Genomic DNA, 16,770 nt, shown 5'->3' on the forward strand with positions numbered 1-16,770 from the left:
GTTACTACTTTTGATATTCACAGAAGGCATTTAGTAGTAGTAAAGTTAGGATTTTGTCTTAAGTTTGACTTAAGATAAACTTAAGACAGACTTAAGACAGACATAAGTTAGGATTTTGTCTTTAAGTTTAGGTAGTAGAGCCACCTCTGGTCGATCCTGTCATAAAGATTCTCAGCTGGAAAGTTGCTGGGATTACAAGGAAGCTGGCTGTTCCGGACTGGAACACCCTTGTGGAGGGCTACTTCATTTGTATCTTCCAAGAAACTTGGAGTAGGGAGCCTTGCCACAAGGTAGGATACTCATCCTTTTTCCTGCCAGCAGTACCATCCCCTTCCGAGAGAGGACGCCCTTCTGGAGGTCTTCTCATATGGGTCGCCACCTCACTCGGCTGTCAGGTCACCCAGCGTGTGACTGATTCACTCGATCTTTTGAGCATATCTCTCAAAGGACCCAAGAGAGGGCTAGCCCTAGACATTTTCAATATTTATGTTAGGGGCATAAAGGGAGGTCTACACTCACCTATTGTTTCAGAGCTGGAATCTCTGTTAAGGAGGGGCTCCGATAGTTCCCATGTTTTATTCGCAGGTGACTTTAACTGCACGTTTGAGCCTCTTGGACTGGAGGACACCTTGGGGACTGTTGACGATGACAACAGGAGAGGTGTACCAGCTTTGACCTTACCTCCGATTAGAAGGTGGTCTCAAGTGGCGGTTCAAATTTACTCCTTAAACTTGGAATTCGATCTTAGGGCAGTGAATGGTAGGACGTCTCTGGATCCGTCTGGAGCGCATACCTATAATAGGGTGGATCATACGTCCAGAATAGACTACATCCTCCTCGACGTAAAATCCTGGGGCCACTTGCTGGATATGGAGGTACTCCCCACAGTAGAGAGTGACCACAACCCGCTCTCCCTTGCTCTTCGTCCTTTTTGGACGGAGTACTCGGGGGTACATACATCCCTTTCAACGCTTGCCCACCAGGAGCTTCATCCCTCCAATTGTGGTAGGCGTTTAACATGGAGGAATATTACTATGGACGAAGAGAAAGTCCTATCCATTTCAACACTTCTGGCAACTGCCCAGTCCAAGTTAATTGTACCTACGTTACATCCTGAGGAAGTATCTTCGCTTTTTTGTGCTACCACCAAGGCCCTGAGCGAACTATTTTATCTTCCAAACAAGGCCTCTCGTGCTGATAAGCGTAAATCTAGGCCGAACCCATATGGTTGGTATACGAAAAAATGTAGGGAGATGAAAAGCGCCTTGATTTGCGCTGTAAAGAGAAAGTCCTTGGCCGACATACGATTCGCAAGGAAAAACTACTCGCAGACTGTGCTTGCAGCAAAGAGAGAATGGGAGGACAGCTTCTGGGCGGATCTGAGGAAAGCAAGTTTGGAAAGGGATGCTAGAGGCTTCTGGAACCTTATAAGATCTAGGGACAGGCCAGACAGCACATTGATGACGTGCAACATCCCTGCCCAGAGCTGGTTCAATCACTTCTCATCCCTCTATGTTGCAATCGAGCCACTTACCAATACTGCTCCTTTATTGGGAGTTTGCCTAACGGGATTAGAGTATGTTCCCTTTACTGCTAGAGAGGTGGTAGATGTAATTAAAACCCTGGTGCCGCTGAAAGGAGCAGGGCCTGACGGGATACCGGGAGATCTATTACGGGCAAGCCCCAGGGAGTGGGGGAATCTTGTATCATCACTGTTAAATGCTATTAGTGAGGGTGCGCCCGTTCCCGAATCCTGGAAGGGGGCAGAGGTTGTCCCGATATTCAAGAAGGGGTTATGGGACAACCCTGCCAACTATAGGCCAATAAGCCTTATTGACTCCTCCCAAAAAGGGGCAGGGAAGGTGATCCTGAAAAGGATGCTCCAGTGGATGGACGACAATAACATCCTGTCGGACCTCCAAGCTGGGTTCCGCTCTGGCACTGGGACCATAGAGCAGGCCTTTAGATTGACTCTTCTCCACTGGAAGGTGGTGGTGCTCGGAGGGGGCAGTCTATATTTGGCCTTTATAGACCTTAAGACTGCCTTCGATCTGGTTCCCAGGGAGAAGTTATGGAAGGTCTTGCTAGACTTAGGGCTGCCAATGTATATTCTTTCCCTACTGATAAAACTACACAATGGTAATTTTGCACAAGTGCGTTGGAGTACGAAGGGTGAAAAAACAGAAAGGATCCCCGTGGGAAGGGGCGTCCGACAGGGATGTGTCCTAGCGCCCACCCTGTTTTCGCTCTATGTAAACGGTGTGGTTGACCATCTGCTTAGAAATCCCTCGGACGCTCCTTCATTGGCGGGTAAACGGATCCCTACACTGCTTTTTGCAGATGACACTCTTCTTTTCTCAAAGTCCCCTAGGGGTCTTCAGAGCCTTTTAAATATTTTTCAGGAGTTTTGTTTGTCGAGAGGGCTGGTAATTAACACTGATAAAACTAAGTTCCTGGTCATGAACCCCCCCAAGAAACTTGGCAGACCTCCGGCTCTGAATTCCGAGCCATTGGTGAGGGTCTCTGAGTTTGATTACCTGGGTATCCGCCTCAATGATTCCCTTTCCTGGAATTCACACATCCATAAAATGTTAATGGGCCACAAAAGGGTAGGAGGCACTTTACTTAAGAAACAACGCTCCTCATCCAGCAAACCCCTTGCCCCAGTTGTGGAAATATACAAAGCCAGAGGGGTCAGTGCCGCCCTATATGGGGCGGAGCTGTGGGACACCTGCAACCTGGATCCACTAGCCAAATCAGAGAACAAATTCCTGAAAGATCTGATGGCTCTCCCATGGAGCACACCTACAGTGCCAGTGCTACTGGATTTAGGTTGCAGACCTATTAGGGACCAAGCACAACTCCGTCCCCTGCTCCTTTGGGCACGGTTATGGCGGGTGCCCAAATTAGTTTCTTATGCGGAAGCACTATCTGAGGTTATGGCCATGGCAGACTGGTCCAGGATCAAATGGCTTAGGGACGTCAAAAGAATATTCACGGAGATAGGGTTACCTGATGCATGGTCTTCGAAAACTGCCCCACCAAATGCTACTATCAAAAAGTTGTTTTGGAACTGGGTCTCTGCAAAACTACATCTAGACTCACGCCATTGCAACGCAACTGTAGCTTTTGTGAGGATCAAGGATGTAGTGGCATATGAACCCTATTTAGACCTCACCTCCATCCCGTTTGACCGCACCCTGTATTTCAAGTTCCGTGTGGGGATTCTACCAGTAGGGGAGGTAGTCGCCCGCTGGAAGCGGCATCAACAACTTTCACCATTTTGTGCGTCATGTTCCTCTCGAGTAGAGTCTGTAGCCCATATCTTCTTTCAATGTCCGGACTATCGTGCCCCGAGGACTCGTTGGTTAAAACCACTTTGCAGACTCTTAGGCATCCGCCAGTGTATAGTGGCAATGCGTATTTTAATGACTGACACCTCCCCTGTGATTGTATGTGCTGTGTCAAAATTCTTAAAATGGGCTTGGTTGATTCGTAATAGAAGGCTTTCCCTGTCAATTTAATCCTTGTTTTATCCGTTTCAATCAATTTTTTCCCTGTTTTTATCTATTGTGTGTAAATAGATTGTATGTGATATTTATTGTAAATTGTATTCTTGTAAAGCTTTTATGATATTTCTTACCGAAATAAAGCCTATCAATCAATCAATCAATCAAATCATTGGTTTACTCTCATAGAGCCCGATTCACAGAACTAACTTAAGACAAAATCCTAAAGTTACTACTTTTGATATTCACAGAAGGCATTTAGTAGTAGTAAAGTTAGGATTTTGTCTTAAGTTTGACTTAAGACAAACTTAAGACAGACTTAAGACAAACTTAAGACAGACTTAAGACAAACTTAAGACAGACTTAAGACAAACTTAAGACAAACTTAAGACAAACTTAAGACAGACTTAAGACAAACTTAAGACAGACTTAAGACAGACTTAAGACAAACTTAAGACAGACTTAAGACAGGCATAAGTTAGGATTTTGTCTTGAGTTTAGGTAGTAGCATGAGGCACCCATTAACCCCTGCCCCCACTATCTCTTCAGCTTTGGAACCTGCCCAATCAGCACGGAACTCACCAGCATCCTCAACAACTCCATGTTCACAGCAACCTTCCCAGACAGATGGAAACACGCAAAGGTCAGACCCCTCCTAAAGAAACCCTTGGCCACCACCAGCGATCTAAAAAAATATCGACTAATCTCCCTGCTTCCCTACCCAGCCAAAGTACTAGAGAAATCCCTCAACCAACAACCTTGAACAAAACCACATACTCAATGCCCCACAATCAGAATCTGTGCCAACCACAACACTGAGACCACGCTGACTGCTGTCACAGACAACATTAGAACTCTCTTCGACCGCAGAGTAACTGTGGCCCTGATCTTCCTCAACCTCTCTGCTGTGTTTAACACCATCTTCCCCCACACCCTCATTGGCAGACTCCACAACATTGGTATACAACAGAACACCCTCATGTGGAGTGCTTCTTTTCTTACAGGATGCACACAGAGCACCTGACTGCCTCCCTTCCCCTCAGCACCCAAGGACATCATATGTGGGCTTCCCCAAGGATCATCCCTCAGCTCCACCCGGTTCAACGTCTACATGACCCCCCCCTCCCTCACTGACGCCGTCCAATCCAATGGACTCAACATATTCTTCTACACAGGCATCTCTCAATTAATCCTCTCACCGACTGAGGACCCCTCCAACGCCAAAACCGACTTCAGCAACGCCATGACCAATGTAGCCTACTGGATAAGAGATAACTGCCTCAAACTCAACTCTGATGAAAAAGAAGTACTGATCTTCAGGAAGATCACCGCTGTATGGGACCACATCTGATGGGCAGCAGAACTTAGACCAATACCCACCTCAACAGACCATGCACGCAGTCTTGGCATCATTCTCGAAAGCCAACTGACCATGATACGTCAAGTCAAAGCAGTCACCTCCTCCTGCTTCCACACCCTCAGCAGAATCTTCATATGGATCCCAATCAACACCCGAAAGACCATCACACAGGCCCTCCTCACCAGCTGCCTCGACTACAGAAAATCTCTCTACACTGGAATTTCCTCCTAGCTCCTCAGAAGACTCCAGATCATACAGAGCTCCACTGCCAGACTCATCCTGGACCTCCCCAAACTGACCCTCATCACCCCCACCTCAGAAACCTCCACTGGCTACACATCCAAAAGAGATGCCAGTTCAAGATCCTCCATCATGCCTACAAAGGGCTACATGATCAAGGACCATCCTACATCAACCATCGACTCAACTTCAATCGGTCTAAAAGACACCTGTGCTCCTTCTCTCTCCCAGAACTCACAGCATCCGTCATAGCCACTGCAGGGGCCGCTCCTTCTCCTACATCTCCACCATGACCTGGAACAACCTGCCCCTCCATCTCCCAACAACACCTTCACTGGCGGACTTCAGAAAGACCTGGCTCTTCGACAGAGACACAGCAGCATCCAGATACACCCAGGGGTGACAGTGCTTTGCTGTACAAATGCTGATTGATTGATTGATTGATCGATTGATTGAATGATGGTCCACCACTCTTGCTTGAGCTGATGCACGGGTTATAGGTGTGGAAGAAAGCGGCAGAGCGGAGGTGTCTGGAGGGGTTGTGGAAACTCAGGTGGTGGTTGATGTGTGCTGGTCCTTGATTATGCAGCGCTTTGAAGGCGTGGCTTAGCATCTTGAATTGGGCTTTTGTGGATTGGGAGCCGGGGGAGGTTCCTGAGGTGGGGGTGATGTGGGTCTGCCTGGGGAGGTCAAGGATGAGCCTGGCTGCTGAGTTCTGCGTGGTGTATAGTCTCTTTAGTAGGTGTGTGGTGATTCCTGCGTAGAGAGTGTTGCTGTAATCTAGGCAGCTGGTGACGAGAGCGTGGGTAACGGTAAGTCTGGTGCTGACTGGGAGCCACTTAAAGATCTTCTGGAGCGTAAGGAAGAAAGCTGTGGATATTAAGTTGATCTGGTCTTTCATGGTGAGTTTGCAGTCCAGAATGATGCCGCGGTTCGGGGTGTGGTCTGCTGGTGTGGGTGATGGTCTCAGTTCCTCAGGCCACCAGGAGTCATTCCACAGGGAGGTGTTGTCCCAAAGATTAGTACCTTTGTTTTGTCAGTGTTAAGTTTAGGGCAGTTGTTTTGCATCCAGTGGGCAACACTGGTCATCAATCAATTAGAGTTCTTGTAAAGCGCGCTAATTACCAGTGAGGGTCTCAAGGCGCTGAGGGGATGGGGGGTGCCGCTACTGCTCGAAGAGCCAGGTCTTGAGGAGTCTTCTGAAGACGAGAAGGTCTTGGGTCTGCCTTAGGTGGGTAGGGAGGGTGTTCCAGGTCTTGGGGGCGAGGTAGGAGAAGGATCTGCTGCCGGAGGTCGTTCGTTGGATGCGGGGGACAGCGGCGAGGCGAGGCTGGCGGAGCGGAGCTGGCGGGTGGGGGTGTAGAAGCTGGGTCTGCTGTTCAGGTAGGCTGGTCCGGCGTTGTGGAGTGCTTTGTGTGCGTGGGTGAGGAGCTTGAAGGTGATTCTCTTGTCGACGGGGAGCCAGTGTAGGTCTCTCAGGTGGGGGGTGATGTGGCTGCGGCGGGGGACGTTGACGATCAGTCGGGCGGAGGCGTTTTGGATGTGTTGTTGCCATCGTAGGTGTTTGGCTGGGATTCCTGCGTAGAGTGCGTTGCCGTAGTCCAGTCTGCTGCTCATGAGGGCCTGTGTCACTGTTCTTCTTGTTTCAGTGGAGATCCACTTGTAGGTCCTGCAGAGCATGTGGAGGGTGTTGTAGCAGGAGGAGGAGACAGCGTTGACCTGCTTAGCCATGGAGAGGGAGGAGTCAAGGATGAATCCTAGGTTGCGTGCATGGTCGGTGGATGTCGGTGCTGTTCCCAGTGTGGTCGGCCACCAGGAGTCGTCCCAGGCTGAGGGGGTGGGTCCGAGGATGAGGACTTCCGTCTTGCCCGAGTTCAGCTTCAGATGGCTGCTCCTCATCCAGTCAGCCACGGCCTTCATTCCCTCGTGGAGATAAATGGGTAGTTTCCGTGCTTTGGTTTGAGCTGAATCCAGATTGGGATGGTCCAAAAAGTCATTGTTCTCCAGTTAGTCCGTGAATTGGAGGTTAATGGACTTTTTGAGGATCTTGGAGGAAGAAAGGAGCAGGGAGATGGGCCTGTAGTTCTTGAGCTCGTTTGGGTCTGTGGATGGTTTTTGAGGAGGGGTTTGACGTCAGCGCATTTCCATTCCTTTGGGAAGGTTGCTAGTGTGATGGATGCATTGAAGATGGTGGTGAGCTTGTTGCTGATCACCCTGCTCCTGAGGTTGAATATGTGGTGGGGACAGGGGTCTGTGGGTGTTCCTGAGTGGACGGAGTGCATGATGTCATTGGTGCTCTGCGTGGTGAGCTGGTCCCAGGCGGTGATCCGGTGGTCGGGGTTGCGTCTGTGGGAGTGAGGAGGCTGATGGCAGAGGTTTGGTTGTCCAGAAGCATGGAAGAGTTGTAGTGAGCAATGGGTTTATAGGGTGAGGTTCATGGTGAGCTGGTGATATGTACCGACCTCTTCAAGTGAAGAAACTTCAGAGGAAACTTGCAGATGCCCATTATTCAGTGTTTTCCAAACCTCTTCACACAGGCAGGGCAGGAGTTTAAATAATGATGTGCACTAGGACTTTGTGAGTTGGTTTACTTGTATTACTGTAAGTATGCCTATTTACCTGAAAGGTGGTAACACCAGTATTTCCTTTTTCCCAGAGCACATTTCCTTCGAGGTTCCTTCGTTGTTGACCAGCTCAAGGAATACATTGGTCAAGAGCTGTCGACACTGAGCCCCCGAACCAAGTGGGAGATAACAAGCAGCAATGGCGTAAGTGAGGAGCATGAAGATGGATGAGGGTGGAATGATCTGCTTTATCTGTGTATTCGATACGAGATCTAGAACCTCCTCCCAAATGGAGAAGTGAGGTTCACGGGGGCACCACACATGCACATAGCATTCGAATGTGGAACACAAAGGACAACAGCTAGTCCCCCTCAGTCACTGGCCTTCTCTTTACTTGTATTTTTTTATTTATGCAGATTTTAGCGCGTCAGTGCCCTGGACACAATAACTGTGAGGCAAGGAAAGTACATGTCAGAAACAATGAGTTTGAGGTCCTCGAAGAGATGGGGTTATGTCTGTGAGGTCTTTTAGGGAGTATTCCTGATGTCCCTTTTAGAAGCAGAGATGGATGTGGTCCTCTGGATAGTAGGAGAATGGATATTTGTGTAAGAAAGCATCCCCAGATAAACACAGTAGATAAGTGAGCACGTCAAAGTCAACGGTAAATGCATGAAGCTGCCTGATATGTATCACATTAACCCCTTGCACAGTGAGTGAGGCCTGGCTCTGGGTCGGGGCAGTGATGGTCTCTGCGGCGGAAGTGCGGAGTGGCCACTCTAAGTGAGTGAGCTCTTGTCCTGTTTAGAGGCAGTGATCAATCAATTAATCAAGTAGTTTTTATAGAGCGCGGCACTTCACCCACGAGGGTATCCAGGCGCTTTCTGCAGGTCTCATTTGAAAGCCAGGTATTGAACTCCTTCCTGCAGTCCGTCAGCGAGGTCAAGGGGCAGGGGTAGAGGGGGAGAGTGATCCATACTTTGGCAGCGAGACGGGACAGGAATGTCCTCTGGTGCAGCAGTGGAGTATGTCAGAGAGCTGTGCGAGGATGAGGTGTGCAGAGCGAAGGTTCCTGAGGGGACGGTGGAAGTGTAGCTTTGAGTTCTGATGGTCACTAGGAGTTGTTCCAGAAGCGGTGTGTTTGCCGAAGATGGGAACATCCGTCTTGTCCATGTCAAGTTTAGGCCATTGTCCTTCATCCATGCTGAGATGTCCTTCATGCAGTTGTGGAAGTTGGTCTTCATTGCAGAGGGGTTAGCAGTGAGCAATAGGACGAACTGTGTGTTGTTGGTGTAGATGATGTTGATGTTGTGTGATCTGACGATGTCTGCGAGTGGAGTCATGTAGACGTTGAAGAGTGTTAGGCTGAGGGATGAGCCTTGGGAAATGCCACAGATGTTGTACTTGGCTTGCTATACGAAGGGAGGGAGATGGACTTTCTGGGAGTTCGTGTGAGAAAGGATGAAATCTATCTGAGCATGTCATATGTTATACCAATCTGGTTTATGCTATTGATGAGTGTGTGGAGGGAGTCCATGTCGAAGGAGGCGTAGGTGTCAGTCAGGATCAGGGCAGCTGATTCTCCTCTGTCAAGTAGGGTGCGGATGTCGTCTGTTGCAGCGATTGGAGTATCTCAGTGTTGCGGTTGGTTCTGAATCTGGCATCGCATAGTTCTTGTGAGGGGGGGTCGTGTTTTCAGTGGCTAAAGGGGAGGTAAACTCTCTGACGATGGTGATGAGTTCCTTGGTTTGGCTGCTGCTGGTATTGATCCGGTTGGTCCGGGCCTCTTTTTTGCCACTTTGATATCTGTCAATGGTAGTCGTTGAGGGCTGATTTGAAGGTGGCTACGTCAGTGTGGTTATTGCTGGTTCACCATCTTCTTTTGAGCTATTTACACTTGCGTTTTGAGGTGCGGTGATGGGCAATCTCTGGGGAAGTGCTGAGCAGTCACTCTGAGTGAACGAGCTCTGGTTCTATTCTAGGGAAGACTGGGATTTCTGCAGTGGTGATGCTGTGGTACGGTTATAGAGTGGCCTCTTTGACACCCCATCTCTGGGTACCGGTATCTGTGAAGCATGCTGCTGATTACCACTGGTGCCCCACTGCTTTCGGTGGTGTTGCGTTCCGACATGATAACTTACATGTGCCCTCGTAATGCTTCACTCTCCAAGGTGAGTGATGTCGAGCAGCTAAGGTTTAGTCTAATATGTGCTAGAGTGTCTGGAATTAAAATCCCCTTTAGATCCAGTACCTGTAAAAATACACAAAAATCAGAAGGTCTTGATTCTTCCTTTTGCTGTGACGCAATAATAGCTCCTAGGTGTTAAAGCGCTATACTACGGCCAGTGTCATCCTATGGCGAAAGCTTTGGATGCTCTCAGGAGACTTTGTGAGCCCTCTACTGTCCTCTCTCTGAGACAGTCAACCAGAGTGGTGTCAGTAGGAGGAGGTGGGCTTTGTCCGTGGAGGTTGAAGCTGTGCATGGAGTAATGTTAACAATCTTCCTGAGACAGGTATACCTAGTCGGTGGTGACAATAGTAAGCGGCGCTCAATACAAGAGCAAGTATGGAAGCCGTGGCCGATTGTGGAATACCCTTCTATTACACTCATCATGATATAGGGTGTAGAGCTGGTCTCATAGGTACACGTATTTATTTATTTATTTTAGTTTCTTATATAGCGTCAGAATCGACCCCGCCGGGGTATCTCCGCGCTTTGCACGCCAGGTTGGTAAAGAATGTACCTCTGTAGATGAGCTAGGGTCTCAGTAGATGAACTAAGGCCTTATTCTTCTAGGAACAGGCTTGTTTTAAGCATTTTCCTGAAGGATAAATGGTTGGTGTTTTTTCTGAGACTAAAGGGCAAGTTATTCCACAAGGTTGGCCCCACAAGGGAGAGGGCGCGGCCACCTTGTCTGGTCTTCTTAATGAGTGGGGATTTTAATAACAGTTGGTTACTTCATCGAAGAGAGCGATCTGGTTTATAGAGCTGGAATTTTTGGGCCAGGTATTTGGGGCCATCTCCAAAAAGGCATTTATGAACGGTACAACAGATTTTAAACTTGATACGTTGCCGTATCGGAAGCCAGTGGAGTTCTCTCAATAGGGGCTTGGAGGGGGTTCTTGTGGGAGCGTTCAGGATCAGTCTTGCCGCTGTATTCTGGACCACCTGTAGCCGGTTTACGGCATCCTCATTAGCTAATATCAGGAGCCCGTTACAGTAGTCTAACCGGCTTATCACCAGGGCCTGTACAAGAGTCTTTCTATACATATCAGGCAGGAGAGGGAAGACTCGCCTTAACAGGCCAATGGTGCGGAAACATGCTCCAGCGATTACATTTGCATGCTCCTTCAAAGTTAAGTTTTGGTCTAACTTCACACCCAGGTTTTTAACAGTCAATTTTGGGGAGGGCAATGGTCCTAGGTCCAGAGGCCACCAGTCGGGAGATCAGAGTATAGTAGCTTTCCCAAAGAGCATTACCTCCGTCTTCCCGACATTACATTGGAAGCAGTTGGAAGCCATCCAATTAAATACTGCCCTCATGCCCTCAGCAAAATTTTCCCTAACATTAGAATAAATGTTAGGGAAAATAAATAAATAAATAAGAGGTGGTGTGTTTAAACAATGACTTCTTGGCACGCTTGTGGCTTCACCTTCCTGTACTTCAGTCCTGCTGCCTAGTAACACTGAAGCACATGGAGGTGAAATGCCCTGATTCTGAGGGGTCTGAGTTGTGAAGTCTGAGAGAAGATGGGCGGCTGTGCCTTTGAGTAAGGAGCTTCAGCTGCAATACAAATTATACTTCTCTGTGGTGTCTCACAAACATCTCCAGACTGCATCAAACCAGAGGGCATTGACGGTCTTAGGAGGGTGAGTGTGGTTTGAGAAGAGAAGGGATATGTTGAGTCATAACAGGGGTCTCCCTGCAAGGGATGCTGGGTCTGTCCTCGCCGTTCATCTGCATGGTCCACCAGGAGACGCAGAGGGTGGGTGAACCGCAGAAGTGCCCTGGGCTCTCCTCATTCAGTGCTAGTGAGTTCATGGGTCTTTCAGTGTCCTGACATGACCTTTGACAGGATCACACTTCTCGATACTCTACAACCCAAAGGTTTCAATAAAGATTCTGATGTCAGAAGAACATTTATTGATAACCTATTCCTTTTACTTTGATTTCCTTCCAGACGGTCATGATTGACAACTCGAGCATCGTGGTAGGCGACATTCCTGCTGTCAACGGCATCATTTACATCATTAATAAGGTAAGTCACTACACGAGATGTGAGGCATGCTTTGGCATACGCGGTACCCCTCAGCTTGTAATTTGGTGCAGTTTTCATGCAATGACATTTTAATTGTTCATAAAGTGTGCGGCATTCATGGTCACTTACTATAAATCTGCCAGAAACTGGGGTGTGTAAATGTAGACGCGTGTGGACCCGCATGTACAAGTGAATGTGTGAAGCATGCAGTGAGGATGTGTGATCATCAGAAACCTTCCCTAACACGTTCTGATCCGCAGGCAGCTGTAAATGTTTCTTGTCCTGTCTCTTGGAGGTAGTGGTCTCTCTGATTAACAATGCTGGTTAGTGAAACGGGGGAGACCAAAGTTGCGTTGTAACCCATTATTTTCAGAGGCGTTAAGAAATGTAACTTGCAGAAATAGAGGAATATTTCCTTCCTCCATCAGTGCAAGCTCTTGTCCCTGGCAAAGCTTGGAAGCTAGGACAATGTTGTGGTGGAAATACTGATATTTGTCCTGTGACAGCAGCTGTAACAGAGCCACCAGACTCTTCAACGGAGGAACCGGTTGGGTCCCCGCCTCCTTGCACCTTAATACTGAACTGAGACTCTCAACAATATGATGACGACTCCTAACTGATTGTTTACACTAGCAGGAGTGATCCTTTCTGTGGGTTCACTGACAAAATATTGAGTCAAAAAACTTCTACATACAAAAATATTGAGACAAAAATATTGAATTAAAAAATATAGGCTCTCTATACTTATAAATAAAATGACAACATTTCGAGAAAAATATTGTTTTCACTAATATAGTTGCCTAAAATATCGATTTTTAACTATATATGAATTTAAATAATAAACATTAACTACATTAATTATTGATATTAATATAATGAAACAAATAATGGGCCCGATTCACAGAACTAACTTAAGACCAAATCCTAAACTACTTTTGGTATTCACAGAAGTTAGTATTTTGTTTTAAGTTTATCTTAAGACAGACTTAAGACAGACTTAAGTTAGGATTTTGTCTTCAATTTGTCTTAACTCTGTCTTAAGTTTGTGTTAAGACAAACTTAAGACAAAATCTTAACTTCTGTGAATACCAAAAGTAGTAAGTTTAGGATTTTGTCTTAAGTTAGTTTTGTGAATCGGCCTCAATGGTTAGAGCGGCAGACCCTGATGCAGAGGTCTAGCCCGGGCCCAGGGTTCAATTCCCCGCCTTGGCGGGTCTTGGGCTCAAAAATTCCACGGACCTGATAATTCTCGCCTCGGTGCCTATTCCAATCATGGAGTCCCACTCTGCAACTCTGGGCAATAGCTTGCTTAATCTCCACAACGGCCCCCACAACGCTAAGGATGCCTGGCCTCCACCTTGGTGGTGCCCAGGAGTGGACGCCTCACAGGGAAAGCCAGGATGGGTTCCACAGCGGTATTCGTACAAGGGCCTTGAGACCCTTGCGGGTGAGTAGTGCGCTATACAAGTATCAATTTACAATTTTTTTATTGAATAATTGTTTTGAAAAATATAGCAATTATCATTATTTCATGTGGCACACATTCATGCCCCTTCGTCAAACCCTTTTGGCGTTCTGCACCACCATTGGGCACCTGAGGCATCAGCGTCGATAAAGTCGCCAGATATATGCTGGTGGGAACTCGGGCATATACCGATCCCTTCGCCGGATGCCATAGAGCCCAGGGTTTGACGAAGGGGCTCCTTCACAAAGTTCAACAGAACAATCAACAAGGCACTCTTGAATGGACTGTGGCAAGGGGAGGAAATATACAGAAACGGACACTTTGGGGCGCCATATCGGCACAAGATGAAAGACTAACATCTGAACTTTTCCCGAGTATGTCCTGATTATTACAACGAACGTGGAGAAATTTCATTGGTATACCATCAGCCAATCCCCTCCTCCCTTCTACCTGCTGCGCCCAATGAAAAGCCACGTGTCAGTTCAAGTATCGCCACAAACATGCTGCTTTATTTCCAAAGGCGAGCTGATGAGGCAAACCGCCGAAACGCGTCCTCGCAGAAATAAATGGACAAGGAACTCCGTGAGTGCTGCTGTGTGTGTTTTTACACTGGAGCTTTCATGTTTGAATGGATCCACTTCCATTCTTGACGGCACCCGTCAGCAAGTGTGCTGGATGCGCCGAGGTGGAACTTGGAGCGAGATATATATATATATATATATATATATATATATATATATATATATATATATATATATATATATATATATATATATATATATATTACTGCTTCCTCGTTACGCCAGGTCATGCACTCTTGCACGGGTGCTTGTTGCGAGGGGCGTACCTCGCTATTATCGTAGCTCCTTTTTTCTCGTATTTCTCAAAGAAAAACAGCACTCGCGGGAGGAGGATCAACGATTTTATTTTCGACCCTCTGAAATATATATATAGATTGATCCTCCCTTAGATCCTTCCTAGACATAAACTTTCTTAGTCTTAGTTAAAATTAACACCGCTGTCCTGATACCTCTGAATATCCACGGTAGGAGGTGGCAGTACCTTAGATCATTACCAGAGGTAGACGTTCCCAGTTAAAGGTAACACCACCGCCTACATTCTCATTGCTATCCACTTTTAACAGAGTCCCTTAAATATTTTAGTCTGAAAATATCCTCAGGTTCAGCTCTCAAGGGTCTGAATCTAATGGTCTGTATTACTAAAGATATATACTTTACTAAATGAACTACTAATCTGGAAATTGTTGGGATGCAACATCTATAAACTGTTATTAAAACATAATGCAAACAAATATTATATAATAATAACAATCCGAAATAATCCACTGACTGCCTCTGATCTTGTCTATCTACACATTCTGAGTTCATTATTTGTACCGAATTGTCAAATGTCCCCCTCACCTGGATCGGTGAGGCGTGTTCCCTGAGAACATGTGTGTGACGACAGGGCAAGCTTCGATCCGCTGGGTGCAGACCTGTCCCTCTCTGACTATAGGTTGTGTGACTCCTTGGCGGAGTATTGTTGAAACCCAGAAGCAGCCACTCACATTTTAAACCTCCTCTTTCTGTTGTCTGTAGGTTCTAATACCTTCTGTGGGTGATGTTCCTCCATCCCTCCCTGGCTTGGAGAAGCAGCTGAATCTAGTTCCGACCTTCACCGAATTTAAGGAGTCTTTACAGGTAAACCCACGGTCTTGATCAAACTCACTGTGGGACAGAACAAAATGTACCAGATCACAGACTTCATTCAGGACTTCATTGTTGCTGCTCCAGGTTTCAACATAGTGGAGAAGTCAGAGTGTGGACTTGTGTTGTTAGTTGCTTTACGTGGTGGTCATGGATGTCGGTGAGGGACTAGCGTTGATGTCTCCACCAATCCCTGTGGTAAATGTGTTTGTCCTCGAACGCTTCATCGGAGAGGGAGTCCTGTTCCTCATTCTAATCCTTCATGCTGTTTCACTTACCGGAAGCATTGTCATGTGCCTGTTACAGTCAATAACCATGTGCCTTCTAGAAGTCATTGGCATGTGCCTGGTACAGTCAATAACCATGTGCTCTCTAGAAGTCATTGTCATGTGCCTGTTACAGTCACAGTCAATAACCATGTGCCCTCTAGAAGTCTTTGTCATGTGCATGTTAAAGTCAATAACAAGGTGCCCTCTAGAAGTCATTGTCATGTGCCTGTTACAGTCAATAACCATGTGCCCTCTAGAAGTCATTGTCATGTGCCTGTTACAGTCAATAACCATGTGCCTTCTAGAAGTCATTGTCATGTGCCTGTTACAGTCAATAACCAGGTGCCCTCTAGAAGTCATTGTCCTGTGCCTGTTACAGTCAATAACCATATTCCCTCTAGAAGTCTTTGTCATGTGCCTGTTACAGTCAATAACAAGGTGCCCTCTAGAAGTCATTGTCATGTGCCTGTTACAGTCAATAACCATGTGCCCTCTAGAAGTCTTTGTCATGTGCCTGTTACAGTCAATAACAAGGTGCCCTCTAGAAGTCATTGTCATGTGCCTGTTACAGTCAATAACCATGTGCCCTCTAGAAGTAATTGTCATGTGCCTGTTGCAGTCAATAACCATGTGCCCTCTAGAAGTCATTGTCATGTGCTTGTTACAGTCAATAACCTACACAGAACCTCCATAAAATGTTGCATCGAGCATCTGCCTTCTGCCTCCTTCCAGGCCATGTATTTTGCCCTTAACCCCGCTCCCACGGTCTCCTTTGCGGGCATCCTGATCTACAGGCCTCCGGGCCCCAGGTCCGCCTTCAGCCTTGACCTGCTAAAAGTGCTGGAACCCTACATGGATAGACCGAACCGGACTATCCTGGGTGATTTTAACTTTCATTTCTAGAATGACACTTCTGCAGACTCTATCCATCTGTTGGATTCCATTGCCTCCTGCGGGCTTACACAAAGAGTGACAGGGCCTACTCACTGTGCCGGACACACGTTGCATGGTGTCTTCTCTAACGATCCCAGAATAAGGATAGGAACCCCCTTTCCTCTGTCCTGGTCAGACCATATGGCCGTCCCTTTTGACTTCTCACCCCTTCATCCCTCTGCTGCGCTTGTAGACCCAAGCAGATGGGAATTAATAAGAAATTTCCGGGGGATAAATAATGAGTCCCTAGCCCCACTAATGTCCAGCTCTGTGCCCATTTCATCTAGGGGCTCTGACACTGCTGCTCTTGACCTTCATAATGCCATCATGAAGGCCGTTGATACTCTGGCCCCGCTTAAGCAGCATTATTCCACAAGGAAACGGCCTACAGCACCCTGGTACTCTGACACTCTTAGGTTGCTTAGGCAGGGCGCAGGAAGCAGGAGAGGCTTTGGAGACTTCACCTC

The 16,770-nt window shown here is 47.2% G+C and overlaps 1 protein-coding gene across 1 annotated transcript in view; it reads left to right on the top strand.

Annotated features, from left to right (window-relative positions):
* STAB1 (stabilin 1) overlaps positions 1-16,770 on the top strand; it is a 756,575-nt gene that overhangs the window by 397,296 nt on the left and 342,509 nt on the right. Inside the window, exons 31-33 of the mRNA XM_086939405.1 lie at positions 7,766-7,877; positions 11,853-11,930; positions 14,994-15,095. Of these exons, the coding sequence (XP_086795531.1) occupies positions 7,766-7,877; positions 11,853-11,930; positions 14,994-15,095 (292 nt within the window). The remainder of the gene's footprint in view (positions 1-7,765; positions 7,878-11,852; positions 11,931-14,993; positions 15,096-16,770) is intronic.

The sequence above is a fragment of the Lissotriton vulgaris genome, chromosome 9 (genome assembly GCF_964263255.1).
Source record: "Lissotriton vulgaris chromosome 9, aLisVul1.2, whole genome shotgun sequence".
NCBI classification, from domain to species: domain Eukaryota; kingdom Metazoa; phylum Chordata; class Amphibia; order Caudata; family Salamandridae; genus Lissotriton; species Lissotriton vulgaris.